We start from the raw sequence: 12,944 nt of genomic DNA, 5'->3' as shown, positions 1-12,944 counted from the left end.
CCTACTGCCCAGATTTAAAAAAAAAAAAAAAAAGATTCCTTTCAAAATATTACTGTTCACTAACAATGCACCTAGTCACCCAAGAGCTCTGATGAAGATGGAGACGAATGTTATTTTCATGCCTGCTAATACAACATCCATTCTGCAACCTGTGGATCAAGGACTAATTTTGACTTTCAAGTCTTATTATTTAAGAAATACACTTTCTAAGGCTATAGTTGCCCTAGACAGTGATTCCTCTGATGGATCTGGGCAAAGTTAATTGAAAACCTCTGGAAGGGATTTATCATTCTAGATGCCATGAAGGACATTTGTGACTCCTGGAAGGATGTTCAGATATCAACGTATCAGAAGTTTGGAGGAAGTTGATTCCAACCCTCTTGGATGGCTTAGAGGGGTTCAAGGCTTCAGTGGAGAAAGTCACTGTAAACGTGATAAAATTAGCAAGAGCACTAGACTTAGAAGTGAAGGCTGAAGATGTGACTGAACTGCTGCCATCTCATGATAAAGCTGAAATGGATGAGGGGCTGCTTCTATGGATGAGCAAAGAAAGCAGTTTCTTGAGGTGGAACCTCCTCCTGCTGAAGATGCTGTGAATATTGTTGAAATGACAGCAAAGGATTTAGAGTATTACATGAACTGGCTTGATAAAGTAGTAGCAGGCTTTGAGAAGATTGATTCCAGTTTTGCAAGTTCTGCTTTGGATAAATGCTATCAAACAGCATTGCAGGCTACAGAGAAATCTTTTGTGAAAGGAAAAGTCATAGATGCATCAAACTTCATTGTCCTAAAGAAATAGCCACAGCCACCCCAACCTTCAGCAACCACCACTCTGATCAGTTAGCAGCCATTAACAGTGAGGCCAGAGCTACACGCAAAAGGGTGATGACTTGCTGATTGTTAGCATTTTTAAAGCAATAAGTACTTTTTAATTAAGGTATGTATATTGCTCCTTTAGACATAATGCTATTATATACTTAATACACTACTGTATAGTGTGAACATGATTTTATATGCACTAGGAAACCAAAAATTTGTGTCATTCCCTTTTTTTGCAGTAGTCTGAAACTGAACCCACAATATCTCAAAGGTATGCCTGTGCTCAAGTAAGTGTGCTTTTAAAATAATCACCATTGGCTGGGTGTGGTGGCTCAAGCCTGTAATCCTTAGCACTTTCGGAGGCTGAGGAGGGTGGATCACCTGAGGTCAGGAGTTCGAGACCAGCCTGGCCAACGTGGGGAAACCCCATCTCTACTAAAAATACAAAAAAGTAGCCGGGCACAGTAGTGGGTGCCTATAATCCCAGCTACTCCAGAAACTGAGGCAGGAGAATTGCTTGAACCTGGGAGGCGGAGGTTGCAGTGAGCCAAGATGGTGCCATTGCACTCCAGTCTGGGTGACAGAGCAAGACTCTGTCTCAAAAAAAAAAGAAAAAATAAATCACTATCTTGGTAGTCTACATACTTGTCCTAAGGAAGTTTCCATCACAACAAATATTTTTGTTTTGATATTAATTATGGATAATAGTTTATTCCTGATTTTCCAAACTTTATATAATATCAACTAATACATCATTTTATAATCACAAAAACGTTTTGTTCCAAGTTTTATAATATAAACACACGTATTAATTTTATAACCAGATGAAAGTTCTTTTAAAAGACATTTTGATATAAACATATTAACATATATACAATGGACACTGCTTGGATTTCTACTTAGGACTTTATAAAAAAGGCAGCCTGTCTGTTCAGATGTTTCAGAAGGCAAAATATATACTGTTACTAACAGATACAATCACATACAGAATTATATATTCCATTATAAGTGCAAATACGTACGCCATTTCCTGGAATTCAAATTGGTGGGAGGGTAGGGAAGGGAGGGAGATTGGGAAACCAGAGATGCCAACAATAAGACATTGGAGAGAAGATAAATGGGAAAGACTTGGAGTGAATGTGACCCAGTCCCAGCACAGCATTGCTGGGTGGTCCGTGTTAATTTGAAGGAGCTGGAATTGTACAGTCACAACTACTCTTTCTGAACCTTAGTTACTTCATTTGTAAAGCAGGGGAAGATAGTGACACTTGCGCTTTCAACTCCATCGAGCTGTCGTAAAAAAGAAATGAGAAACTGCATGTGAAAATACTTGGAAAAGTGTAAAGTCCTAACCTGGAGGAAGGTGCTCCCACCACCATCATTAGAGCTGTTATCTCTGGAAGCGAACCAAGACCTCCTAGGGGCAGGGCCGCTGCTCCCAGGACCACGCACTACTACTGCTTTGCAGCCCTGGGAGCCCTTCTTTGAACAGTAATAGCTACACGTCTTGCTCCAGTTGTCAGACACCTTAGCCACGGTATTTTCTTAAGCTCTGCTTCCATGTGCGGCCTGGAAGTACGCGGTTCTGTGGGTGGAAACGAGGCTGTTGGCAGGGCTCTTGGCTTGTGTCTTCTTGCCTGTGCCTGGGTGTGAGGTCAGGTGGGGTGGGTGTGCACAACGCCTGCCACCTGGTGTTGGTGTGTACACAGGGCTGGCGTCAGGCCACGGAGCTCCTAAGGAAGCAAGTGGTCCCAAATGGCCCCAAAGGCAGTCAATGGAACATGCGAGTCAACCCTAACACTTTTTTTCACATTCCTTGCCACATCAGCAACGCCGGAAATGGGAGAATTGCATTTCTTTGACTACTATTTCTTTTTTATTCATTTTCTTGTAAAATTATCCCCAACCTGTCTGAAGAGTCTGCCAGCCATTCACGTGTCTCTACGAGGCAGTTTTATGGGGATGGCATGAGCAAATTCCCCATTAAGACTTTCAGCTCTGTGTGAAAAATGAGTTGCTGCTTAATGAAGCACAGCTGAGAACCTCCAGCTGCCTTGCAATGACTCCCCAATTTTATATCTCGACACCAGACTTCTCCTCTGCAGTCCAAAGGGTGGTGTGCTGGTCAATGTTTAACAACCAATTCTCCAAAGGGGAAGAAATAATACACCATGAATTGTCGCATTTGCCAATTTCCAGGTGCAAATATTCTCACTGTGGCTGACATCAAGCTACTGACGTGGTACGACCGAACACGGAATCGGAAGAGATGCAAACCAGTGTGAGCGGCTCTAGTGCACCACTGGATCCTTTATCTGTCCACCTGGAGGCAAAATAAGCCCCTCAAAATCAGTATGTGCAAAGCTGAACTAATCTCTCTCTGCCCCACACTCAAATTTGTCCTCTTCCGGGGTTTTCTATCTGAGTGAGTGGCACCACAATGAAACTGGTTTTGCAAACCAGGCCCCAGACGTCAGTTGTAGTCCTCACCATCATCACAAGGTCTATTGATTTTACTTCCTAACTATTCACGATCTGCCCACTTGCCCCTAGACTACGTTATCATTCTTCATCACCTGGATTGTTGCAACAGGCTCCTGGGTCATTTCCCTGTGTCCATTATTGCACACACATGTACCCAACCCGTTTTCCTAGTATTAGCCAGAGTGATCTTTGAAAAATGCAAGTATGATAACGTCACTACCTTGCTCGTTAAACCCTTGAATAGCTTCCCATAGGTCTTAGGATGATAATCAAAATCCTTAGAATAACCTGAAAAAACATGAATAATGCCTGCCACTTTAACCTAATCCTGCGCTGTTCTGGACACACACCCCTTGCTCCTCTGTCCTACAACACTGGCTGTCGTTCTGTTCCTTAGACATACCAAGCCCTTTACCATTCAGCCTTTTCCACAATTTTTTCTCTTTGTTCGAGATGGAGTCTCACTCTGTTGCCCAGACTGGGGTGCAGTGGTGTGATCTTGGCTCATTGCAACCTCTGCTTCCTGGGTTCAAGCGATTCTCCTGCCTCAGCCTCCTGAGTAGCTGGGATTACAGGCACCTACCACCATGCCTGGCTAATTTTTATATTTTTAGTAGAAACATGGTTTCACTATGTTGGCTAGGCTGATCTTGAATGCCTGACCTCAGGTGATCCACCCGCCTTGGCCTCCCAAACTGCTGGGATTACAGGCGTGAGACCCCAGGCCCGACTGTCCACAAAATTTTCTATGCTGGAAAAGTTTGATCTAACTAACTCTTTCTTATTCTTCAATCTCAGCTAAAATTTTCTTAGAAAGGCCATCCCAATTGAAGACATCACTCTATTCTTATCTTCTATAACAACCTGTTCTTGGCTTCCACCCCCAACAGCAGTGTATGAAATTCCCAGTTGCTTCACGTCCCAGCCAACATTTGGTACTATCAAACTTCAGAGTTTCTGACATCCTAATGTCATGGTATGTTATTATGATTTTAGTTTGCATGTCTTGGATTACTAATAAATTTGGGCATCTAAAAATAAGTTTATTGGCCATTTGAATTTCCTTTTGCATGAAATGCCTGTTTGAATTGGTTGCCATTTTTCTATTGAGTTGTCATATTCTTATTCTTTATTATTAAGATCCCTTGTATTAGTCCGTTTTCACACTGCTGATAAAGACATACCTGAGACTGGCCAGTTTACAAGGGAAAGAGGTTTAGTGGAGAACTCACAGTTCCACATGGCTGGGGAAGCCTCACAATCATGGCAGAAGGTGAATGGCACGTCTCACATGGTGGCAGACAAGAGAAGAGGGCTTGTGCAGGAAAACTCCCCTTTATAATAACCATCAGATCTCGTGAGACTTTCTGTCACAAGAACAGCAGGGAAAGACCCGGCCCCATGATTCAATTACCTTTCACTGAGTCCCTCCCACACATGTGGGAATTCAAGATGAGATTTGGGTGGAACACAGCCAAACCATATCATCCCTGTACATATCATCGACATGAGACTTTGTGGGTTATATGTGTTACAAGTATCTTCTTTCACTCTTTGCCTTGTTTTCTCATTTTCTCCAGTATGTTTTCTGGTGAAAGTATGTTTTTAATTTTAGGATTGCCAAATACCTTACAAGCAGAAATTCTTGTGATTGTAAGAATTTCTGCTTGTAAGAGTCTGTTGGGGGAGGCTCTCTCAGGTTTTGTTTGTCTGAAAAGGTTATTATTTATTCTTCATTCTCGAAAAAATAATTTGACTAGGTATGGAGTTCCAGGATGACAGTAACTGAAAAAATGTCAGCAAACTGAAAAAAAATATTCTACGCTCTTTTGGCTTTGATTATTGTTGATAAGAAATCAACCTTTAAGGTAATTCCTTCTCTTTGAAGGTTGTTGTCTTTTCTCTCTGGCTTGCATTGAAAACCTGCTTGTCTTTGATGCTCTTTGGTGGTTGTTGTTTTTAATAATGCATCTACCTTTGGATTTATTTTATTTAACCCACAGGGACTTTACTGGGCTTCCTGGCTGTGCCAGTTTGAGCCTTTCAACAAATCTGGAAATCTCTCAATCATTATTGTATTGAATATCACCTCTTCTTCATTCTCTCTCGTATCTTCTACTGAACTCTAAACATATATTACATCTTCTTATTCTCTCTTCCATCTCTTTGTTTCTCTGAGCTGCATTTTGAATGATTTCTTGATGCTTATTTTCTAGCTTAGTAATTCTTTCTTTGATTGTGCTTAATCTGCTGTTGAACATGTCTGATAAACTTTTAAATCTGAATATTGTAATTTTCATTTCTAGAAGTTCTACTTTACAAATTTGGTTCTCCTTACAAATGTGCTCATTTATTTTCAAAACTCTAAAGGAATGAAATATTTATTAAAACATTAAAATACTTGGCCAGGCACAGTGGCTCACATCTGTAATCCCAGAACTTTGGAAGGCCACGGTGGGAGGCCAGCTTGAAGTCAGGAGTTTGAGATAAGCCTGGGTAATGTAGTGAGACCCCCATCTCTACAATATATATATAAGCCAGGCATGGTGGTGTGCACCTGTAGTCCCAGTCTCGGGAGACTGAGGTGGGAGGATTGCTAGAGCCTGGGAGCTTGAGACTGCAGTGAGCTGGAAGCATGCCTTTGCATTCCAGCGTGGGTGACAGCGATACCCTGTCTTTAAAAAGAATTAAAATACTTATTTTATATTCTATTTGATAAGTTCCATATTGAAAATCTTGGCCTCTCTGACATCTAGTCTATCTATCTATCTATCTATCTATCTATCTATCTATCTATCTGTCTATCTATCTATCTATCTATCATCTACCTGTCTGACACAGAGATGCACCACCTATATTCCCCGTCAAGGAAAGAGTTGATGCCCAGATGTCTTGCCCAGCTGTGAGGAGAAATGAGCTCAGCAGGCAGCCTCCATCTGCAGGGAGCTGCCTTGCCTACGGCCATGCCCTATTCAAAATAGCCTGGGACAGAGTGAGGGTATCAAGACCTGGCCATTTGGGTCTGGCGTGGGACACCTCTCATGGATGATATTTTCACCCACTGGGTTGAACGAGGGTTTGTTAGAGCTACATTACAGTTCAACTTCTCCTTCTCCTCCTCCCTTTCACAGTTGCTGACCCTAATAAGCACTGTATTCCAAGGTCTGGCCCTGTGGCTGCTTCCAAAGCACCCAATCTGCAACATGCATGAGTGTGTCTGCATGTTCTGCTGCTGCTTGCTTATGTTCCTTGCTCTTGTTCCTGGTTTCCTTCTGTGTTTCTGTTTCTTGAGACTTTATCTGTTGAAATTCTTTGAGATTGAGTTGAGGTTGGGTTCCTTTTGAGAGTGCAGATGGTCCCTTACTTATGATGGTTTGACTTAACAATTTTTTTGACTTTACTATGGTGCAAAAGTGATATGCGTTCACAGAAAACTGCATGATCCTCTTTTGAGATGCTAGGCAGTCAGCCAGGAGATCATGATTGGAAGGGCAAACAACTGATAAGTGACAGTGAGCTGTTTTGTCTGTTGTCCAGCTGCAGGCTAATGTAAATTCTGAGCACACCGAAGGTGACTAAGCCAAGCTCTGATGTTTGGTAGGCTAGTCATATTAAATGCATTTTAGGCCTATGATATTTTCAACTTACGATGAGTTTATCAGGAGGTAACCTCATGGTAAGTCAAGGAGCACCTGTATATGAGATTTCTTCTAGAAGTCGCCTGGGGCATGACCAGCTTGAGATCAATTTAAGTTGTCTGTTTTTTCAAAACACAGACATAGTGTGTATTGGCTGAAAACTCATATGAGTGGGGATTGTAGTTAAGACTTCTAAGATAGGCATGTTCTTTCTTTTCCCCTTCTTTGCTAGTCTGTTTCCTACTTACCCTTATACTAAGGCTATCGACATTCTAGACTTCGCTTGGTGGGGCAGTCTGTCCACCTTGGGTGGGCTTAATTTTCCATTTCTCATGCCCCTGTAACTCTCAAATGGAAATGAAAGGTCGTCAGAGTTCAGTACTTAGTTTTGGGTGGAGGCTGTTTTGGATCTTCCTTACTTTCCATAGTTCCCAGGCTCAGTGTCTTACTTTGAAACTGGAAACTCCTGCTTCCAAGTTTCAGAGTAAGATAGACGCCTCACTTTATTGCCGGCATGTTGATTCACTAAAATGTTATTTTGTTTTGTTTCGTATTTATCCAATTTCATTTATTTTCCTTTTCTGAAATTGGGGCTGGGTGATTTAGGGCTTCTAGTCCACCATACTTGGAAATAAATGTCTGGAGTCACGTTTAAGTGGACTTTACCTAAAAGGGCCACCTGGAGAGCCAGAAACCCCACCAGGGAGAGAGTGTGTGTTGATTGGACCATCAGAAACAGAGTTAATAGGGACTTGTAAGTGGCTAAACACGGGAAGCAGGGAGCTGTTTTTGAGAGATCCACAGTTATGCAGAATGTCTCTCAAATGTACTCCAAGAAAAATAGTCAGTTTTGAGGGTCCCCAAGACAAGAGAGCGCTATTAGAAGGTGGAGGCACTATCTGCCAAATCAGACCTTCCCTGCCTTGGCTTTCTCCCAGAGGGAGCCAGAGGAGGATTTCTGAGGAGGGGGCAGCACAGAAGCATGAAGCTTAGAAACAGAGACAAGAGACCCCTGCCTACTCCAAGGCCTCCAAGGCAAAGCCGAGGGTGGGGAGAAGCTTTAAGTAAAGTTCAGAATTTTGATTAAGATGGAGGAACAAGCACACCAATGGCTAAAAGAAGACCACTCTTGTATATTCTTACAACTATGGTTGTACCCAATCTCCCTTCTAGACGAGGGCAGGAACAGATTCCACAGGACAGGTTGAAATGAGGGTGTGCAGAGAATAAAGGCATTTCCTGGTAGAATCTTGTGAATCCTCTCTTTTAACATAGAAACTGCCTAGGATTCATTCTAGAATATCAAGTAGTTGGAGAGATAAGAGTAGGTAAGGACAAATGGGGTTTTGTTAAATGCATAGTTTTGTTTAATACTTAATAATTTAGCTTTTTATTTAATATTATGTTTACAAAAGCAGTGTATATTTAGGGAAGTGTTAAATGTTTTAAAAATGATCAGCAGACAATAAAAAAGTACAAATAATGGTGAGCATGTTTCTCTCCAGACATGAAAGCCAGATATGGAAGAATTTGCAGCCTCATACGGATTGGCCCATTGAGGAGTCCACTCATCTCTCTTTTAGAAAAAAGATCACATTTATGGAATAAAGAATATACTGTGCTCTCTACTTACCAAGAGATTTCTTTCTCTATTGACAACGTTTTGTTGACGTGATTACTGTGCAGGTTCTGACGGTCGATTCTTTCCACCTAGCTCACTGCTGAAGCTATAATGATTTCCATTTTTCAAAAAGAGGATGATTACTTATTATCTGTGACCATTTCTCAATCACAGAACGATTGAACTGCATAGTCCCCGCGATCTTGTAAAGGCATTTGGCCTAGAAGACGCTCTGCAGCCATGTGCCAAGAACAATGGCTATAGGGACAATGTTTCGTTAACCCCAAAGCAGCAACCTGAACCTCTTACTGTACAATATCTGCTCCGTTCAGAATTGGCTCGACTTGAGTCACAGGATGAAGCTTATCAAAAGGAATTTCCATGTCCAAGGAAGGAACCAAGATCACTGAGAGGTTATAGTATGAAAATGAAGAGAAAAAACCTATTCTAAACATTTTGTTAATTGTCAATAATTATTTTAAAACATTTAATATAGTCTCCTATCTGGTCCGCTGGCATCAAGCTGCCGAATTTACATGGTCGCTCTGGGAAGCCAGCTGGCAGGCGGGCATGGAAAGTGCTGGCTCCCAGCGCATTGAGAAGACCAACAGATAGATGGTAATTTTCCTCTTTGTTTTGTTTTTCTTTTTTTCTCTCCCTCTTTTTCTTCCCTCTTGCCTTTCCCTCCCATTGCCCCCCTTTTTTTTTTTTTTTTTTTTTTTGGCTATTGAAGATTTATTGCCTTTCAGTACTTACAGATGATGTTTTCATAGGCTCTAATGAGGTCCCAGCAGTTTTTAACAATAACAGGACATTACTGTTCCTAAGATATATTATGTGTTTTCCCTCATCTTTCTCCCTTGAATGAAATGCTTAGAAGTAGGCTAACCCCCAATTCCCTTCCCTTTACTATGATAAATGGCTCCATTACTTAATAGGGCTAAATATTTTGCTGTGACTTTTCTACTGCTCATTTGAATAAAATCTTAAGAAAAGCTTTTCTTGTGTGTTTTTCAGGTACTTTCTAGGAGAGTACCTGAGCACGTGCATGCAAACACCTGTGTATTATCAGCCTTGAGAAACCTCTTTTTTTTTTTTTTTTTTCTGAGACAGGGTCTGGCTCTGTTGCCCAGGTTGAGTGTAGTTGTGCAATCATGGCTCGTTGCAGCCCTGAACTCCTGGGCTCAAGAGATCCTCCCACCTTAGCCTCCCAAGTAGCTGGGACTACAGGTGTGTGCCACCACACTTGGCTACTTTTTATTTTTGGTAGAGATGGAGGTCTTACTTTGTTACCCAGACTGGTCTCGAATTCTTGAGCTCAAGTGATCCTCCTGTCTCAGCCTCCCTAAGTGCTGGGATTACAGGTGCAAGCTGCCGTGCCCAGGAACCCTTTCTAATGCCATCCTTGCTAGTCATGCATCTTGCTGGCAAGTTTTGCAGCATTTCCTGATCCTCCTTGAGAGCTGTCCAGGGAGATTGCTCACTATCTCTCCAGTTCCTGGATTCTGAGGCAGTTCATTTTGTCACCCATGGCTCCAACCCCATGTGACACGTCCACCTTTCACAGGAAGCCGCATCCTTCTCTGAGTTGCCTGCAAAGGCCGGCCATCCTCCAGTTGCCTCAATGCGACCCGTGACCATGGAGGTATTTTTTAAAAGGAAAAACCATTGCCATGAACAAGTCCCTCAGCACCACATGACTTAACTAGGGGGGTCCTGACACTTGTTCTTCCGTGGTGACAGGGTTGGCAGCCCACTCCAGAGGTATTTTTTGTTGTTGTTGTTCTTAAAGGTAAGACAGATTAAATGTAAGTAACAAGCAACAAAGAAAGGGACCAAGCTGCATCCCATGATGTAACACACAGGGATTTCACTAAAATCAGGCTTTTTCCTTTGAGGAATTACAAGCTGTAGGGAATGATTTTTAGTGAGAAGGGGCTTCGAGCAGGAAAACTCAGAAACATTCTGTATTACTGTGTTCTATTTTGGTTCCGGGCTAGCTTTGGCTGGGTGGCTTTCACTGTGCCCTGAAATTAACATGTTGTAAACGGACGGGTTGGGTCTCAGACCCAGCAAAGAAGCCAGCTTGAAAAATCATTCTGGGAAATGCCCTGAATCACTTGTTCCAGGAACAGAAAGCCACTGTGCCTTGAGAAACAGGCCGTCGGCAAAGTCCCTGAGACAGGCACCCTTGGATTTGCTGTCAGGTTGTCACCGTCCTCCCTTCATTCTAGGGCTTTCTGTCACTTCACTACTCATATTATTGGGGACTTGACTTCTGCTAATAGGTTCTCTTAAAGCACTATCTGGAGACGGCTGTTTAAGGGCCTTCCCTTTCCAGATCCCTTTGGGATAGAAACCGCAGAGCTATTTAATAGTCTGCGATAACCCTTGTTTTCCATCCTCTGTTTTCTGGGCAACTCTTCGCACACACAAGGTAATGACTGCAAATGAATTCCAGGCAGGAGCAGAAATCCTCCTGCGCTGTGCATCGTCTGCCCGGCGCAGGCCTGCCTATGGGCTCTGCACACCGCTCGCTCTTTGTGCCACTTCAAAGTCCTGTCCCCTTGAGTCCCAACCAAGATACGGCTCATTCCCCCCTTGGGCAGGAGGGCGATGCTGATGAGGCTGTTTATAGCTTCGGTTCCTGCGCGTTCCATGTTATTTAGTTGTTGTTCCTCCACTTTTTCCAAACAAGCAGTCTGTCCAAAAAAAAAAGGGATCAAATGGAAAACTTTATAAATACTCCAAATGGTGGAAACAGGAAATGGAATAAAAATGATGTAGCTATTCACAGAAAACATGCTGTCGTTTTTTTCTCTGTAAATATATACCATTCATTTTCAGAAAGAGACTGTGCCTAAAGAAGAATTAAAAAAAAAAAAAGAAAACTACACAGTGACTAGGCTGATTTGGAGACTGTTCAGAGAAGCTGCCTTGAGATGCTGTGCGAGATGCTCTGGGGTGGGAGGGGCAGCACCGCATGGCCCGGAAACCTCTGAAAAATAGGTACGGGTTCCACTGCGGAAATGCAAAGTGATGCCTTGTTGGGTTCCCAGGTCCCAGTGTCCTGTGACTTATTGGACAGCTGAAATGCTTCATCCGTATCAATCATGTCGATATTAATTCCAATTCCAATTGCAATTCCAATGATCTAATCCTTAAACCACATTCAATTCCTTCTTGGTAACTTTGTTCATATAATAATAACAATGAATATTTATATAATGCTTACTATGTGCCAGGCACTCTTGTAAGTGTTTTACAACTGTAGACTCACTGACTGCTCACAACAATTCTACGTAGTAGGATATTATCATCCCCATTTTGTGGATGAGGAGACTGAGATATAAAGGAACAACTAAGTTTTCTGAGGTGACTTAAGTTGTAAATGATGGAGCTGAGCTTCAGCCTAAGTAGTTGGGTTTCAGGACCCATATCCTTACTAGTATTTCTTCATTGTGAATTAAGAAAAGACTAGAAGAGCAAACACAAAGCATACTGTGGTTGTGAACAGTCAAACGTTTCTTTCTTTTTCTTTCTTTCTTTCTTCCTTCCTTTCTTTCTTTCTTCCTTCCTTTCTTTCTTCCTTTTCTTTTCCTTCCTTCCTTCTTTTTTCCTCTCTTCCTTCCTTTCTCCTTTCCTTCCTTCCTTCCGTTTCTTTCTTTCCTTTCTTTCCTTCTTTCTTTTCCTCTTTCTCTCTTTTCTTTCTTTCCTTCCTTCCTTCTTTCCTCTTTCTTCCTTCCTTTCTCTCTTCCTTTCTTTCTTTCTCTTCCTTCCTCTCTTCCTTCCTTCTTTTCTCTCTGTCTGTCTTTCTTTCTTTCTTTCGTTTATTCATTTTTGAGACAGGATCTAGCTCTGTTGTCCAGGCTGGAACGCAGTGGTGACATCATAGTTCACTGCAGCCTCCAACTCCTGGGCTCAAGCAATCTTCCTGCCTCAGCCTCCTTAGCAGTTAGGAATACAGGTGTGTGCCACCATGCCCAGCTAATTTTTAATTTTAATTTTTGATTATGTGTGTGTGTATATGTATGTAGAAAGAGAGAGAGAGAGAGATGGTCTTGCTCTGTCACTCATGCTGGAGTGCAGTGGTGCAATCACAGCTCACTGCAACCTCAACTTCCCAGGCTCAAGTGCCTCAGCCTCCTGAGTAGCTGAGAATATAGGTGTGCACCACCACACCCAGCTAATTTTTATTTTTTGTAGAGACAGGGCCTCCCTATGTTCCCCAGGCTGCACCTGAACTCCTGGCCTCAAGCGATCCTCTGGCCTCAGCCTCCCTCCCAAAGTGTCAGGATTACCGCACCCGGCTCAAACATCTCTTATTGACACTGTTGGGCTGCAATTTCAAAAGAAGACTCGAATATGATTATAAAGGGATT

General features: G+C 42.4%; 1 protein-coding gene across 13 annotated transcripts in view; it reads left to right on the top strand.

Moving 5' to 3' along the window:
- Nucleotides 1-12,944, top strand: part of LOC144340762 (uncharacterized) — a 205,844-nt gene that overhangs the window by 154,841 nt on the left and 38,059 nt on the right. For 2 of the 13 annotated variants that reach the window (XR_013417083.1, XM_078001369.1), the window contains one exon: nt 3,019-4,341. The exons of 10 other annotated variants lie outside the window; for them this stretch is intronic. Coding sequence is in view for 1 of the 3 variants with exons in the window: in XM_078001369.1 (XP_077857495.1) it covers nt 3,019-3,104 (86 nt within the window). In the remaining 2 variants the exon portion in view is untranslated. Of the gene's footprint in view, nt 1-3,018; nt 4,342-8,446; nt 11,454-12,944 lie in introns of those variants that run through there. One more of the 13 variants, XR_013417084.1, reaches the window with a different exon arrangement.

The sequence above is a fragment of the Macaca mulatta genome, chromosome 4, assembly GCF_049350105.2.
Source record: "Macaca mulatta isolate MMU2019108-1 chromosome 4, T2T-MMU8v2.0, whole genome shotgun sequence".
NCBI classification, from domain to species: domain Eukaryota; kingdom Metazoa; phylum Chordata; class Mammalia; order Primates; family Cercopithecidae; genus Macaca; species Macaca mulatta.
Note: the sequence above shows the minus strand (reverse complement) of the source record. Positions and strands in the feature narration are given on the sequence as shown.